At 37.0% G+C, this 17149-nt stretch overlaps 3 protein-coding genes across 4 annotated transcripts; all 3 read right to left on the bottom strand.

Moving 5' to 3' along the window:
- Positions 1 to 1274: 1274 nt before the first annotated feature.
- On the bottom strand, positions 1275 to 5048 carry LOC108579516 (kinesin-like protein KIF23). Its single transcript, XM_017943062.1, has 15 exons — positions 5002 to 5048; positions 4268 to 4837; positions 4023 to 4193; positions 3766 to 3964; positions 3568 to 3706; positions 3309 to 3508; positions 3118 to 3222; positions 2937 to 3022; positions 2733 to 2863; positions 2559 to 2662; positions 2401 to 2505; positions 2182 to 2328; positions 1854 to 2126; positions 1531 to 1767; positions 1275 to 1453 (listed from the first exon to the last, which is right to left on the bottom strand). Exons 1-15 carry the CDS (start codon positions 5010 to 5012, stop codon positions 1286 to 1288), a joined length of 2646 nt encoding a protein of 881 aa, XP_017798551.1. The 5' UTR covers positions 5013 to 5048; the 3' UTR covers positions 1275 to 1285.
- A 373-nt stretch (positions 5049 to 5421) lies between these two features.
- LOC108579490 (CDGSH iron-sulfur domain-containing protein 3, mitochondrial) lies at positions 5422 to 6118 on the bottom strand. Its single transcript, XM_017943034.1, has 2 exons — positions 6019 to 6118; positions 5422 to 5775 (listed from the first exon to the last, which is right to left on the bottom strand). Exons 1-2 carry the CDS (start codon positions 6079 to 6081, stop codon positions 5422 to 5424), a joined length of 417 nt encoding a protein of 138 aa, XP_017798523.1. The 5' UTR covers positions 6082 to 6118.
- A 3072-nt stretch (positions 6119 to 9190) lies between these two features.
- LOC108579517 (facilitated trehalose transporter Tret1) lies at positions 9191 to 15395 on the bottom strand. Of its 2 annotated transcripts, XM_017943064.1 has the most exons (6): positions 14857 to 15395; positions 13171 to 13251; positions 11800 to 12147; positions 11349 to 11506; positions 10800 to 11252; positions 9191 to 10212 (listed from the first exon to the last, which is right to left on the bottom strand). In XM_017943064.1, exons 2-6 carry the CDS (start codon positions 13225 to 13227, stop codon positions 9612 to 9614), a joined length of 1617 nt encoding a protein of 538 aa, XP_017798553.1. In that variant the 5' UTR covers positions 13228 to 13251; positions 14857 to 15395; the 3' UTR covers positions 9191 to 9611. The 2 variants fall into 2 exon arrangements, with proteins under 2 accessions (XP_017798553.1, XP_017798552.1); XM_017943063.1 differs by lacking the exons at positions 13171 to 13251; positions 14857 to 15395 and adding an exon at positions 12769 to 12938.
- Positions 15396 to 17149: the final 1754 nt, after the last annotated feature.

Genomic DNA, 17149 nt, shown 5'->3' with positions numbered 1-17149 from the left:
TAAACACAAACAATTTGTCAATAAAGTGTTACTTTTTTTTAAACAACATGTAAAAGAATGTTAAGCCTTTCATAGCATTCGATTCTCAATGCGTTAAGCGTCGGCGTAACTAGTTGCACAAGATCTCGCTTAATTTCAATGCAGGACAACTTAATGTAGTTTCACTTTTTTATTCGATAAAGTTATCTAAGTAACAAATAGCTTCTAATAAACCATATTTTAAGATCGTATATCATTATACCGTATAAAAACAAAAGGGAGAATGCATCGTTGCATAACACTCTATCTTTAAATAATCTAATAATCGATTTTTTATAATTTGTTAAAACTGATCATAATGTAATGACTAATTACTTTACTAATTAAGGTATTCATCTAGTCTCGATACTTTGTATGATTTTATACGTTGCCAACACATTGGGAAAACAACAAAAAGAAATGAAAATGTAATGCATATTGCCAACAAAGTTGTACTATAAAACAACGGTAACAGTTACGAAAATACGCTCAATTGCTGTAATGTTATATTTTCTATAAGATAAAATATAACTGATTCTGTCAACTACGATTTACTGCTACGCAGTAAAAAATTTTTCGAGCATATATATACACATATATACCTTTTTTTACTGCTACATTCATTGTCTTACAAATACTGAACGTGTATAAAATTTGCACGGAATCTTTGTTCGATTAGAAATTTGAATGCATACAGATTAGTAAGCTGTTTGTTTAATTGAATTACAAAAGACTTCGGTACCTTTTCAGTTTAGATTTTCACAATTCGCACCGTATAGAAACGATGTATATACATTCACTACTTCGCTGTTGGCAATACATATCCAGGCTTCTGTTGTCCTAACGTTTGTATTATTCACAGAGTCTGTGTTGTATAAGCCACAGGAAATAAATGGACATTTAACACAATAAGGAATTATAAATAAAAAAGATATTAGGAAACAGTATGTTGAATTTTATTTAATAATAAGTATTAAAAAATGTCATTGTCTAACAAAAATTATTTGTTGTAACAGTATAATTACATTGTTTGAACTAAAACCAGTTAGATTATTTTTTTATAGTTGAAGTAACTTTGTAACAAAAAATATATATTTTGCGATAAAATTAAACAAAAATATACTAAACGTGTCATATACTTAACTAATTTGTACTTTAGTTATTACGTAAAAAATTGAAGAAAAACTTAATTTCTTCGCGTCTTTGGTTTTTACATACGTACTATGTACCTTATATTATTAGTGAAATGTTTGTAGCATTGCAATTATTATACACGCTGTTTTTTCGAATTATTTTCTTGCGAACAGCAGCAATCTTTTTCCGGACTTAGGTAACCACTGCGTTTCCTTCTTGCAATAGGTGAAACTTGTTTTAAATATTCCATATCATTAAATACAACTTGTGCACCTCCTCCGCTAGTTGGCAATATATCTCCCTATGATCCAAGAATTGTTTCATTATTGTATCGGAAACATACTCATATTTAAAAAAAAAAATGTTACTAATACTAACTTTGTATAATTTAGTTTCAAGTTCACCATCAGTATCTTGTTCCTGTGCAACAAGACAATATCTAGATGCTCTGTTTGTTATGTCTTTCGGATCTGTCAGTTGTGTAACATTTCTTTTATGTCGAACGAATGGTTGAAGAATAGTTCCAACTGGAACCAAACCAGCAGGTCGATGATCGATCCATCTGTCAGCACTCTGTGATCGTCTGTAGCGCAAATTCACTACTGGTATTCTTTCCTAAAATTTATTAAAGGTAAAATAATTTGTTATGATTATATAATAAAAAATTAGTTGTGTTTTAATATATGATACACTGAATTTACTTTTCTACTTAATCGAACATCGCTGTTATCTTCACATTTTACAGTAGATGCAGCTTTTTCAGGGGTTTTCGATGTAGTTACTGCAGAAGGTGCTGTTTTTGGAACAGTAATTGGAGTAGTCGTAGTAATATTAACTGTTATAGGCATTTCTTCTTCACTTGCCACATGAGCTCTTTCCTTGGATTCTAATTTTTCATCCGCACCGATTTCTTTGTCGCTTACTAATATCTGCTTCATTAACTTCAGTTTATCTTCTTTCTCCTTCATCTGATTCTAAATTCCGATAAATTAATAATCATATAAAATGCATATAATTAATCTAGAATACCTGGAGAAGTTCACGTTGTCGACGAAGTTTACTTTCCAATTCCTTACTTATTTTATCAGTTTCTGCTTGAATTTTACTAGTATATTTTTCTTTTACTCTTTGCTTATCTATTGCACGCTGATTCAATAACATATCCTTGTCTTTTAGCTATGAAAAAATGCTATCAATTTTTGTTCAGCTGAAGATTTAAATAAATGATAGTATAAAATAGAAAGTTACTTCTTGTTTCATATATCTGATTAAGTCATTTGCACTATTTAATCTGTACAGTAAAGTATCGATTTGGCTTTCTGTTTTACAAATGTGAGCTTCCAAGGCAGATATCTGTAATCATTCTATAATAATTATAATGTTTCAAATATTCACGTAGAACTTACTTTTTTCTTTTGTTGATCATTTGATGCTGTTATAGTAGAGTTCTCAATTTTTAACGATACATTTTCCCGTTCTATTGTTACCAGCATATTTCTGAAATTGGTTTCTGAAAAGACAAATTGTACATGAATTTCCGGAAAACGTTCTTTTGCATAGTTAGTACTTTCTAGAATTACGTTTCTGTTTTAGATCCTCTTGCAACACATTCCGCTTCTGAATACGCAGTTCTAAGAAACGCATAAGCGTAGTAATTACTTTATCGTTATGCGGATTTGTTAAATCCATTTCTGGAAAAGGTCCTCCGAGACTGCGAAGAAATTGAATAATCTGAACTGAATAATCTCTTTGTTATGAACGAATAATAGTAGAACACAGTTTACCTATACACTAGACCTAAATCAAGTTCTAAATCAGCGGCATCTGGATTACCGGCACTTTCTAGCCTATTTCTGGCTTCTTTAAATATCTATCAAAAGATAATATCAATAATTAAGTACAAAAAATATCATTTTAGTTTCCCTCCTTAACGCACATTTTTTTTTTTTTTTTTCATTTTTCTACCTTATTGGCCTGTCTTCTACCGGGTATATATCCCAAATCTAATTTTGACGTTGCAGAACTTGTTATTTGTACTTCCTGACTAACTTCAGCAAACTTCAGCACTTGCTACATGAACAAAATAAACATTTTATTATTATACATGTAATATATGTATTTCAGATATTATTTGAATTCAAAAAATGAGTACTTACTATGGTCTCATCATAATCGTCGATACTAGGATTAACACATACGATCATTCTAACATTTCCTTCACCATCAAAGTAATTCTTAAATAAATGTGTTATTTTCGAATCTCGGTAGGGGACTATTTTATTTGTACCCTGAGTCTGATTTTCACGAAGTATCTCCAGGCAAGTCCGTAGCGTCATCAATGAATTATTTATATTTCCTATTTTAACAAATATGAATTACATACATGATCAATAATATAACATTTTTATAAATTACCTGCTTCCCTAAGTCTCTGTCCAGTGTTTTTAGAACGATTTGTACGTTCACTTCCAGCCAAATCTACCAAAGACAGTTGACTAACACAAATCACTCTTTTATCTTGAACAATTTGTTCACCTTCCTTATCTAGTGGTGCCTAATGGAAAATTAACATTATAGGCATAAGATATCAATAATATAATTAGGTTGCTTTACCTGAACAAGCCTTATAGTAAAAACACTATGAGATCTACTTGATTCTGCATTAAGATTAGTATATGCAATATGTCTTTTACATTGACCACGTTGAAATACTTTAAATGCTTCTCCTGAACTTTTCACTTCTACTTCAGTGCATCCATGAACATACATATTTCTATTTCCATCCTCACGAATAATTTTACTTTGTAAGGTCCTGAATTTTTACATACATTTTATAATATGTTAATTAATTTTTTTTTAAATATACTCACTTTATTTTTCCTTCATTTTCTTCCAATAAATCATATACACTGTTATTATAAACTTCAGTATAAGTTACAAAGACTGCATATGCATTATCTTGATCAATATCTACAGTTTCAGATTGGTTACTTAAATTTAAAGCATTCTCATTACTATCATTGTTATTATCTGCTTCACACCTATGAAAAGCATACAAAATATAAAAATTTGTCAATAAATATAGCAAAGTATTTAAAAAATAAAAACAACTTACGCTTTGGGAGCTTTTCCATTGTGAGAACTGACAACCTTCTGTAGTTCATTTTGTCTATCTAACAGTGCATCACCTTCACTTTGTATGTCAAAACCATTTAGTTTATCTGGTTTGAAGATAAACTTCTTTGCTTGGTAGTTTACTATGCTATTAAAAACAATGTTTAAACTACAAGGCATGATGCCTGCATCATGCACATTACCAGACATAGTGTAAGTTTTACCACTTCCAGTTACACCGTATGTGAAGAGTAAACTATTTTTGCCATTAATAAGGTTTTCAACAAGTGGCAAAGCCACAACATTGAATACTTCCTTTTGAGAAGCTTTTGGGCCAAAAACATGACTAAAGCAAGTTTGAACAGCTTTATTTGCAGTACGAATGTTTGTTGCTGATTCTGATGGTGTAATAACCAAACTTGTGTCAGAAATAATTTTTATACATGAGATATCGTTAGGATAAATCATTGGTCTCAAACGACAAAAAACTTTAACAGGTTCTTTAGATGTATCATTATTACATTTAGGCCGGTTGGCGTGCTTTCGTATTGTAACAGGTGGTTTCAAATTCCTAATCGAGATAAAATAGTAAGCTATTTATTACTTTATTAGGTACTATTACTGCGTACTTCGAGAGGTTCAATTGATAAAACATGTAGTTCGAATAAAAATTTATATAATAATACGGTAAGTACATATACGGAGTCTGTAGAAAACAAAATATCAAAAACTTACATAGATTTCATGGTAAAACTAACAAACAGTCGCAAAAGGCTAATAAAAAATACTTCATACAAATATGTAAGAAACTTTGACAATTATATGAACGTTCTGTTTGTTGTAAAACTCGTTGCATATAACAAGTTTAAAATTCAAACATGTATAAAGTGAACTAGTCAGCAATGAGATTGCTTATAGCAAGTTTCTATTTAGTGAAAGAACACTGAAAACTTATATGGAAGGATTAAGCTTCTTTCGACCAACTATACGTTACATTGAAAGGAAGACATAAGGATTTTAAGAGGGAAAAAATAAAGATCACCAGTCAATTTTCGACTAAAAAAAAAAAAAACAAAATATATGTTTTGTCACAATAATTATATTGAGCAGGGGATATTTTTACTAACACGTGAATTATTATTTAATATATTTATGTTATCTTCTCTTTTCTTGAATATCTTCTCTTAGATGCGTACCGTCGCAAAAAGGTCGATTCGATGTTTGTTTGCAATTGCAAAGCCAATAATCTTTGGTTTCTTCAACAGTGAAAAATATAGGCTTTTGCTTTATTTTAAGATGTATATTATTATGTGTGCCATCACAAAATGGTTGTTTGGCACTTTTACCACATAAACACCATGAATATTTTTTACCAGCTACACAAGTGTATTTGAAAGGTTTTTTATCATATATATAACCATTAGTGACTTGATCGCTTGCACCATAATATTTTTTCAGTGGGTTCTTAGGAATTTCTGTATCTTTCACATTTTTACAGTAGTATCTGATCTGAAATTAACACAGAAATATTTAAAAAAGGCGAAAACGATTTTCGAAATTTTAACAACACATGGACAAATATAATTTAATATCCTCTTTTGTTTATATTATTTTTTAATAACTTATTCTTTTATCACGAACACTGGTTTTAGCAGAAAATAATAGGTTAGGATGACTACAACAATCATCGAAAATAAAAGTGACAATTATAATACAATCATTTAAAATGTATTGTATATACTTTCAACTTACATTCCGAGGTTTCAGGATATTAGAATATACAAATTGTGAAACTTTGTTTACAGTTAAATGCATGTTTGATATTCAATACTGTATTGTTACGTTTGGAAGATGAAATTACCAAAGCATAGGGATGTTTTTCTACATTATGTATGTACCATACAAACGACAATTTTCATAGTTGCTAGCACGATAAAGTTGGAACTTTAAACATATATTTGACTAATACGTAAGTATCAATTTTTTAATTATTAATAATAATATACGAATATTTTACTAATACAGGCAACTTATAATGTATAATACTATACTCTATTTTATTGTACTTTACAGTATTAGGTTAAGTTGTGTTGTATTTTACGGTGCTAACATTAAATTATATCATATTATACACATATTATAAGTTATGTGAATATTTTATAAAAATTTATTGTAAATTCGATGTAGTAGTTAGAAAAATTTGAGTGGCAAAAACTGCGTTTGTCACTTAAAAATAGCATTATCCACTACTAAATCCTTGTCCATCCTTAAATGACGTCGAATTTCAAAAGAAATTTCATGTCCAAGTTTAATGCATAACACTACTGTATTATCAATATAATCCTCTAGATCTACGCATATACTGGCAATGAGTAAGACGAGGAGAAAGAACAATTGGAGAAGGAAAGAGAACCACCATAAGAACCATCTCTCATATATTGTATTTGTGTACATGAAATTCTTACTTCTAGTCAGTTTCTTAAAAACTTACTTAAGGGGGTATCTCTTAAGGTAAAGACAAAATTAATTGGAATTTTCTCAATTTTACAATGTAGTAATAAGTGCCTTAGTAACAATTATTACAAACAATTATTATCGGTGCTTGAAAATATTGGTAAAAAAGGTTACAATACACTAATATTCTTTCACAGCATTTCACAGTCTACTTATTCCTTCCTTACACACCATATCCATTTCCTATTCCCAAACATTCATTCTTCAAATGATATTCCGTTGTAATATTAAATAAACTAAATCTGGAAAGCGTTAGGAAGGCGTAAAAATCGAATAGAGTGAGTTGGACAAGGAAAAGAGCGTCAGACAAGGATAGCAATAGTGGCGTGTGTTAGACAAAGAAAGGAATAGCTCTAGACAAGGACAGAAAATTTGAAATTCGTAACTAACGCCATCTTGCGCCAGGTCACACGAACTACGATTTTCTAACAGCATTACAGGATATAAACAGAGGTATTAGACAAGGATAGCAATAGTGTGCGACAAGGATAGAGAGAGAACGTTTCCTATTGGCTAGCGGGCCGGTAGACTCGTTCTTCCAGGGCCTCAATCAAGTCGGTCGGTGAAAAATAATAAATAACTCATTATTTACGATGATTCTGTGAACTGTTAGAATTGAGGAATGAAGAGTGAACATTCAGCAACTTTCACATATACTTTTTAGTTCTCTAGACCCTCTCAATAATTAGTTATTAATAATTTTAGTACGTGATGTTGGGAACGATACCGCATACTGTCAAGTCTCATTCCGGTTTTTCAATAATTTCATAGCTTTCTACTAAATTCTCATGCAACTAACTATATGCGTTCGAAAGGCAACTCCTTTAGCTATATTCTTCTATAATCTTTATTAACATATCTCTTATGGTTAGATAATTATTTAACATTCTTTAGGCGAGTCCATTCATTCTTTACGCACGTCGCATTCAAGCATAACACATTTTCGTTATTTCAATAGAAATGCATAACAAATTATTCACTTTTAAGCATGCAGAATGTAGAATGGACTTTTATCTATATTCTGCAATTAGTTTAGTAGCTGTAAGTCGTGTGGTTTAATAGATATTAGCAATTGTTTACAACAGTTGACTTTGCACAAGTACGATGTATAGAGAACACTCTCAAATAATATTTAATAACTCCTAAACTAAACGGAATATGTGAATAGAAATTACATGAGAATGTAGCTAAAGGAATTGCCTTTCAAACGCATACAGTTAGTTGCATACGAATTTAGAAGAAAGATATGAAATTATTGAAAAACCGCAAAGGCGATTGACGGTACGCGGTATCGTTCCCGACATCACTTACTAAAATTATTAATAACTAATTATTGAAAGTTTTTAGAGCACTAAAAACTATATGTGAAAGTTGCTGAAGATCCATACTTCATTCTTCAATTTTAAAAGTTCACAGAATCATCGTAATCAATGAGGTATTAATGATTTTTCACCGACGGACTTGGTTTAGCTCGTGATTGGTCGAGCTTGGGTGCCCGCCAGCCAATAGGAAGCGTTTGCTCTCCATCCTTGTCTAATACCTCTGTTTATATCCTGTAATCCTGTTAGAAAATCGTAGTTCGTGTCACCTGACGCGAGATGGCGCTAGTTTCGGATATCAAACCTTGTGTCCTTGTCTAGAGCTATTCCTTTCCTTGTCTAACACACGGTACTATTGCCATCCTTGGGTGTATTTTAATTTCGATGAATATTAAACATTTGACTGTGCAATTTTTTTGAACATTCATGATGAATAATTATTTTTCAGATAATTTCAAGGAAAATTTTTCTAGAATATTTCCTGAGTTATGGTAGAAGTGTTATTTACCATATACGTATTTAAATAGTATAGCATGCAATAATACTTATCATCAATACGTTACTATAAAATGGAGAACGTCAAGTATCAGGAGCAGATAACTAGAGTCAGTAAAATCATATTTTCTGCGCCTCTTATCTCTCTACATCCTTGTCTTTTTTCTGCTTCAATTACACAGGTCGTGGTTTTCTTATTGTTAGAATAGGATTTCATGCTCCCAGCCGGTAATTTTACTTTCGTTTATCTATTTCATTCGATTTCTTTTGTTTACAATTAGGTCCATACTTATTTCCTACGTAATTTATAGTACTCTAGTTAAGTTGATTGAAAGATGGTGGAATTTCAAACGAAACTGAAAGAAATTTGTTGAAAAAATAGTATATTTGTTATCAAATACAATTTTTTACATTTTACATGAATAAAACTGATATTTACAACGATATTTATCTCGATATCTAACGTAGCTTAGGCAAGAAACATTAAAAAATACGCACGTTTGTAAATATAAATATATGTATATATACATAAATAATTACATGAACTGGTGCACACAGCATTCGTAATTAACTTCTGTAAAAAGCTACTTGTCGGTAGGCACACCATTATAGCTGGTAGTCGCAAATATTCTCGTTCTTTCGCTTTACGATTACAACGTTCAACCGAATCGTCTTGATTCTTACACCATACATTACGCTGTAGAATAAACAATCGCTTTTCTTATCGGTAATAAATTGCACAGTTTTAAAAACAATCATTTCTTACGATCGTACAAAGTACCACAATTACCCATTTTTCACTGTTTATAAGAACACACATTTAACCTTTGTTAAAGCAATATTTGTAATACTGGTTTGAATGGTTTAACGAAACATACATAGGTAGTAGAATAAATATATCCCGCTTTCCGTATTAAACGATCACAACACGAAGCTCGGAGAATGGAAAATTGGATGATGCTCGTTTCTATTCCGGTACACGCGATTCACTCTAACGAGTATATACCTTATTAGAAACTAAACATGTTCCAAAGAAATGGCATGAGTAGCGTCGCTGTAGTCGTCACGATTCGTCTCAGATTCTTTCGCCGGTTCTTTTCTGTCTTTTTCAGTATCGTCGGCTGATAAATCTAGACAGAGATTATCGTACGCGTACGCGTTTACCATCATATTATGGTATTTCTCCTCCGAGTTCGAGGCAACTTTCTCAAGTGTAATATTCTTAGGCTGACAATCAGCGATAACGCTGCTTGGCACAGTTTCGACGGAGGAATTTATTTCAGCTTTTTTAGAGAATCCGCTCTCTATCTGATCTAAACTTCGTCCTCTTGTTTCAGGCAGAATCGTCAAGGCAAACACAGCTCCTAGAGTCGCAGCTCCGGCGAATATCCACATGGTGCTCTCGATTCCAATTAACGCATCTACATCTGGATAGAGTTTGATGGTCGCGAACGTCAGTATTTGTACCATGCTGGTGGTAACTCCTCCCAGAGGTCCTCTGAACGCCAGTGGATACAATTCAGAGGTCATCACCCAAGGCAAGGTAAGGTATCCTATCATGGAGGAGCCCACATGGCCACCGATGCATGCCAAGGATACCACAGATGGTAATTTGAACCTAAAGGTAAAAGAATATTGTATCAATTAGTTAATTAGATCGATGTCAATGACGGAGAAAAACGTCGCGCGTTGCAAAGAAAAAAAAGAAGGAAAAAAAAACACGTTTCATTGGACAATCTACAGAAACCTACTTTAACCTGTTAATTGGGGAAAACTTGGAGTAGAACTCGTCATTGTGATCACTAATGCTTAGAACGTAGCAGTGGTTTACTCATCGTTACGTCCATGTTAAACGTAAAATACATCGTACTTGTGTGTTCCAACAAACAGACTAAAACTAAATGGCTACAATATCTCGTGATCTTTCATTCTACATTAAGGATTATGGTAAGTGCTGCTCCAAGAAACGAACCCAAATAGGTTAGTAGGTTAAATCGGTCTCTACAGTACCTGTTAGACGGAACAGGTAGCTAGCCTTTCGCGACCAGTGGAGGATGCGTACGTTTCACTTCAGTGTCCGAATACAAATTAGAGAAGAGATACGCAAGAAAAGTTAACGAAACAATTCGGTCACGAAATGGTTAAAATAGGAATATCGCAGGCTTTCGTGAATTACAAAGTGTCAATTAAACAAACGGTAAGAACCTGTAGGCTAGAGCGACGCCTACAGCAGAGATCGCCATTCCTAGACCACTGACGAAGGCCAACACTTTTCTGCCAAAGCTATTGGCGAGACCAGCACCGGCTATAGAAGCGAACAGCCTGATCACGCCGATTCCAACGCTCGCCGTGTACTCGTTCAAGTCGATACCGATTTTTTTAAGAACGCTCACAGTGTATAATAGAATTATGTAGATTCCAGACATTTGTTGAAACGTAAAGAAGCCGAGAAGAATGAGAAATGGCTTCCATACGCTTGGCATGTGAAGAGCTGTGAACAAACTCTGTTTTCCCTCCTCTCTTTTCACGTTTGCCTCGCAAAGTTCCTCGTATTCTTTGTCCGTGCTTAAACCAGGTCCTCTAAGCCATAACAGAGACTCTTTCGCTTCCTCTTTTCTTCCTCTAGCGACTAGCCAGCCTGGAGTCTCTGGGATCGTGCTGAAAGAATAGAAGGGGAATAAGGAGTTGGTTTAAGAATGGTTTATAGTATTGATAGAAGGTGTAAGGAAGTGTATACTTGGAGACATTAATTACCGTGTTAGTGCTAAGGAAAGGATAGCAGGTCCGATGCTAATGGCAGCAGCCCTTTGCCACGTTGTCACTGCTCCAAGTGTGTAGATCATCAGTACACCTAACGAGACCAGAACTGGACCACAGCTTCCCAACCATGCTCTCTGATTCGGCGCCGCAGCCTGCAATATTCCAATGGATTACAATAAACAGCTATTGTAGAGAAATACAACGAAATTTCTCAAGCGAATGAAATTTTCCAACTGAGAAACGAACTCTCTTAAACTCGTAATTGGTTCAGAAGCCCTCGAAACACAATAGTTTATTCATCGAGAGATTGTGCTTACGCTAACTACGAAATACGTGATATTCACATTCGTAGGAAACAAAGTGGAGTAGTTACAATTTTGATTTATTCTCGGTTAGGAAGCGGAGATGATAAATACGGTTAACAGGTTAAACTCTTTAATTATACCTCGCTGATGTAGAGGTAGAGGCCGTTCACCATGCCCATGCCAATTCCACCGATGAACCTGCCCACGTACAGCATAGGTACATCTTTCGCCAGTGCTATCAGCAACCATCCGGCAGCGTGTGGTAAACTAGCCAACGCGATGGCCGATCTCCTTCCAAACCATTCCGCGCATAATCCAGCAATCAGCGATCCCAGAGGATTCGATACGATGCCCAAAGAAGCGATCCAAGAGGCTTGCGACGTGTCGGCGAAGTTAGTTTCCAGCAGTTTCGGGACGAGAACCGCGCTGAATCCCTGGCCAAGCCCCACGGATATCTGTCCAGACTGTACAGCCAGTCCGGCGAATATCTGAAAAACGCGTGAACGTCCTTGTAAAATTCTTTCGATGATCTCCACCAATTGGAGTGGACCAATTAAGCCTAGATGTGAGCCGCGGGACGTGAGCGGCAGGTTTCGCGAACGTGTACTGAAATAACGATCAGACATCGCGCAAGGCGTACAGGAAATCGTACGAAGAAGGCTGTTGTTCATTTTTCCCCTTTTCTTCGCGCGGACTAATCGCGTGAATTGCCGCAAGAAGAGAGAGAAGGAGGAGGAGACGTTGTTGCGCTGATATTCCCCTCTTCTCTTTTTCTCCTTCGGTAGGAATTATTTATATTTTCGTACGTGTGTTTCAATCGAGCGCGCCGATTTATGCCGGACAGAGGCAAAAGAAACTAGTTTCTCCGGAGGTCAAACGCGAAGGTTCGCGGTCGCTCGGAGCGAAAAAATGGAGGAAAGTCGCGAACCGCGGTGGAAGGAATCTCGAAAATCCCCCTGAACGGAAGGACGAGACGTTTATTCGTCGGTTCTCCCTTCGCTGGCCTCGTTCGAACGAAGCGCCTGGAGAGATGTTCTCGACAGATACGTCGAATCGCGATAATTACCCGACAGATTGCGATCGTTCAAGTGCATTGTTGTTACGCGTACATTTGTGCAACGGATGCCGGTGGCGTTTTGCTCTTTTCCCGGGGACACTGTCGAGCTGTTCGATCCTCGTGCCGGTTGCCTTTTGCACAGACAGCTCATGATTCCACCGATTTCAACGATATACTACGGTATCTCTCTCTAAATAAAGTTAACGCGTTCCACGCTCCACTGTCGCGCGAACACTGTAACCGAGCAGGCTTTGGAATTTCCATTAGGTAGTAGGTGTCCAAGTTATCACCGTATCGATACGGAACGATAACACCGCTGATTTTCCGATCTTTCGGTAAAAAGAGTATGAAACGGTGTCGACACGTCGACTTTATCTCGAAATTGCGAGAAAAAGAGTTGACGTTGGGACGATTTCGACGTTGAGATTAATTGAAAGTAATGAAATTGCCTTACACCTTTCTGCCGGCCGGACTGCAGCAGTTTCCACCATAGTTTCGCTCGAGTGATCATCCTGTCCGATAAAGCTTGTCCAATCTGTGTAAACGAAAAGAAACGCGGAAATTGAGATAAATTTACTTCTCGAAGGCGACAAAAGTTGGAATCTCGAGGAAGAAAGAAAGAAAAAAAATGAAAAGATTCCTCGGGAATATATTGCGCAATTTTTCTTGTATAATATTAGGCAACTCCTTGGAGAAACACGGTTGTTTATAATCGGACCGGAAGTTTTGCGCGTGTTTTTTCGACAGGGCCAGAGGGGAAATTGAATAATGGAGAGGATTAAACGGTCACTTGTCCCTATGTGAGGATCTCGTGGTCCCGTGAGTCATGAGACGCGCGTGATTTCCTATCGCGTCGGAGGAGACTGCAACGCTTCACGTGACAGGTTCGCACGTGAGTCGCAATTTCTCTATTAACGAATTTGCCCGGGCATTAGATTTCGTGATTCAACTTGATTCAACGTGAGGGTTTATTCACCGATCGCTGGGCGATTCTCTGTCTAACGAGACCACGTTCCTTTCCACCACCCTCTTCTTTCTAGCCTACAGAGAACCGTTTAATCGTCCGCTCGTTTCTTTTTCACACAAATACTTGCTTCCCTTTTTCTTTTTAAAACAAGAACAGCTACCAGAATAAGCAAGCAGTCTCGACGAATTCGATAAAAAAACAAGGAATTGCTTATGTCGCAGGTATATTTGATACGGGTGAGTAACGTGGTCCGATGTTTATTCACTTGCGCCAAGTTTACTTCACCTGTGGCGCTTTTTTACAGGGAATTCACGTAAGACTGGAAACGTAAGCATTGTGATCCAACGACGGGACACACGCTAGCATAAAATACGCGTTATGACCGGTATCGTGCAGAGGTGCAATTACAAAGATCGTAGAACGCCAATTCGACGATTCGCGATAGTCCTCCCGGAGAACGGTTATTATTTGCGAACCAGTCTCATTATTCTTACTCGGTTCGCGGTAATGTCTCGTCGATGAGACGAGTTTCTCGAACAAACAGTCTTTTGTTGTTCCTAACTCGGTTCTCGACGCTTTCACGGCCGTAATAACAGAGTGGCGATACGCGCGATCGAGACAGTCGGACCTCTGTCTAAATAAATGATATCACTTTTATTTACCTACTTTTATTTACATTTCCAACATCTCCAAGCTCTCTGTTTTTTAACGTGCAAGCTTCGCCTTTTCCACCGATGCCAGCGAAGTCGATGCTTCTAGAAAAATTCATTCTCATCCAAAAGAAAAGGAACACGTTTCGTTCGTCTTTACGAGGAAAGGTACTTTTTGTCGCGCGATTTTCTTCAAATATATGTCCTCCGGTCAGGAACAATGATAAATAGCGCGCAGAGTAGCGACAGGTAGCGTTCGCGGTGGTCGTGTCCGCGTAACAGGGTTGCTACCATAGATCGAACGTTCGATCGATTGAACAACACCGCCACGTTTAAATGTCAGCAGATTGAAACGCGTCGTCAATGATCACGCACCGCTCTATTCTAATTCGAGAGACGCTTGATCCACGATCGTTTTGTTTTCGATACGTCGACAGTATGCAGCAAACCCACCGTCTATTTCTACCCATTCACCGCGGCCAACAAGTTCGAAAAGAAGTTGAGAAAATTTCCTAGAACCTACCTTCAATCCTATCGATCCAAGTGTCAGAAAATGTCTCTCTTTTTTATCAACTATTCTTTGATCAACAATCTTCTCGTCGTTTGCATGGTCCCCTTCTCGTTTCCATCGATCGTCGGTCAAACTCGAGCTCGATTTCCCATGGTTTCAACCTATCAACCTTAAGGTAATACCGTAAATCACCGATCGGCTGTGTTCCGCCTTCTCACAAGGATGTTCCGCGACTGGATTTCGTCACGGTGCGATCTATAAATCCGCGGTCACGATCACGAACGGCGACGTGAGCGTGGCGAGATAGCACAGCGTTACACGATCCAAGTTATTTCGATTGCGATCGTGTCCTCGCCGTTCTCTCTAAACTCTTCCGCGTTAAAATCCCCCGTAAAAATGTTTGTACGTGAGCAGCGGAGACGGACACGAACCAGAGTGTAATACATGTGCTTCCGAGAGAGGCTACTACTACTACTATCGTTTCAAACAACCGTACCACCTTTAACACATACAGGACACACATGCACACGTACGCTCCGACGCGGGTTTTTTCGCACGCGGCACTGAGATGATTTTCGCCCGCGCGTTCGCATTTATAGTCGCGGGAAGCCGGCTGTTGCCTCTCTGAAAACGCCGCCTCGCGAAGAGCGCCCTTCCAGGGCCGCCTCGAGGTCTGCCGGTCTCTCTCTTTTCTTCAAACTGTCAAACTGAAATTTCAAATTCTATAGCATCAATCCTAGCATCTATCCCCCTGATTCACTCCGCTCTTTCGCCACACCGTCGCTCTTTCTCTGCCTTATCACACCTGCACGTGGGTGAGATACTGAAATATGCTCAGTAGTACCGCACTTCGTCAATGGATAACCATTTTTGTTTTTTCAACGAGATATTAATCCATAAGTATCTGTTGAGTATTAATTGTAGTAAGGCTTAGTTATCGTATGGGATTAGTTATCGGTGTATTATTAGAGTGAACTCAACGTGCAACACAGGAAGATATACGCGAAAAAGGAAGAGTATTGTTTAAGTAGAATCGATTTTCGATATTCATCGTGATTCAACCTTTTACGGGATGCTGGTTTTTCCTGATAACCACGGATAATTGCAACTTAAAGTTCGTACAATAGACAGAACAATAGCCTTCGCTTTTGCATCTGTCTTCTTGTCTATGGCCCTATCTGCCACGCACCTTTCCGAGAAGAATTTTCCATCCTCGAGGCGGACACGTTAAGGGAACATCCTGTTCGCTAAAATTCTCAAAGTGTTTCTCATCGTCTGACAATTCTACAATGAAATACACCTTCAGAAAGAGAGACACGTTTGCACGTACTGCAAACGAAGAGCGAACTGCGAGACGAAGAGAATATCTGCGACGAGAAGAAGCTTGGAATAACGATCTACAAATATTAAGCAAATATCAAGTTTCAACTTTGCGCAAAATTGTACACAACGGGGTCTTTGATAGATGGTCGAATAGGATATTCTAGCGCGGTTACTATCCACGCCGTTTGCTGGTAAAAGGTACCATTATATTATGCATTCACGACAAAAGGCACGACCTCCGTGTGGTGATTGTAAGTCTCAACGCTTGCGATAAAAAGCGACGTTAATAACAACGCGTAAGTTACAGCCTCTGTGTTCCGCGTTTGTTCCGAAGGACCGGGGACAACCAACTTCCCTCCACAAAGGAACTGTTTTAGATTCGCTCTTTGTCGATAGTCTGTTTCCTAAATCAACGAACAGTACGTACTTCTGCATGCGAGGCGACTTTCGGGACTGACTGGCTATTATTTCGCAATTATCATGCGCGATCTTGCGTGGAATGGTTCGAGATGAGAGAATTAACGGGGAACGTGCGGTCCCGAAATTCTGAATAATTCAACGCGAGAGATTTTTCCGCGTGGAATTGGAAGAATGAAAGTGTGAGTGAAATTTAGGAGGAAAAAGTGACGATAGGTTTCTTCCACTCATTTTTTTTTTTTTTTTTACCAAAATTTCGGAATACACCGTTAACAGACGTATCCTTTAGGCAGACGTGATCCTGGCGATCGTCGAAATATTAGAGTTGTACATGCAATATCGCGGTGTTTTTTGGCAGAAAGGAGAACCAAGTGGAGAATTGCAAGAGTAGAGGCGAGAAGCGTTAATATTTGTTTTCCGACAAGCGGTATTATGAAAGACATCGTCGGGGTGCAACACTCTCGATCGAGGTCTACAAGTATCTTTTTCTTTATCGAATGTGTTTCTTCGAATCACAGTCCAGCGTTATATGTTCGCCAGGACCTTCGAACTCGATTTTTGCCAA

The sequence above is a fragment of the Habropoda laboriosa genome, unplaced genomic scaffold (genome assembly GCF_001263275.1).
Source record: "Habropoda laboriosa isolate 0110345459 unplaced genomic scaffold, ASM126327v1 scaffold33, whole genome shotgun sequence".
NCBI classification, from domain to species: domain Eukaryota; kingdom Metazoa; phylum Arthropoda; class Insecta; order Hymenoptera; family Apidae; genus Habropoda; species Habropoda laboriosa.
The sequence above is the reverse complement of the archived record's forward strand: the minus strand, read 5'-3'. Positions and strand labels throughout refer to the sequence as shown.

Coding starts and splice junctions, on each gene's coding strand:
- LOC108579516 (XM_017943062.1), bottom strand. Junction 2,127..2,181: donor GACAACGTGAACTTCTCCAG/GTATTCTAGATT, acceptor ATCGGAATTTAG/AATCAGATGAAGGAGAAAGA. Junction 1,768..1,853: donor ATGTTCGATTAAGTAGAAAA/GTAAATTCAGTG, acceptor AATAAATTTTAG/GAAAGAATACCAGTAGTGAA.
- LOC108579490 (XM_017943034.1), bottom strand. CDS start 6,081: ATGCATTTAACTGTAAACAAAGTTTCACAATTTGTATATTCTAATATC. Junction 5,776..6,018: donor ATATCCTGAAACCTCGGAAT/GTAAGTTGAAAG, acceptor TGTTAATTTCAG/ATCAGATACTACTGTAAAAA.
- LOC108579517 (XM_017943063.1), bottom strand. CDS start 12,867: ATGAGCTGTCTGTGCAAAAGGCAACCGGCACGAGGATCGAACAGCTCG. Junction 12,148..12,768: donor CCGGCATCCGTTGCACAAAT/GTACGCGTAACA, acceptor CGCGTTTTTCAG/ATATTCGCCGGACTGGCTGT. Junction 10,213..10,799: donor GGCGTCGCTCTAGCCTACAG/GTTCTTACCGTT, acceptor TTTTACCTTTAG/GTTCAAATTACCATCTGTGG.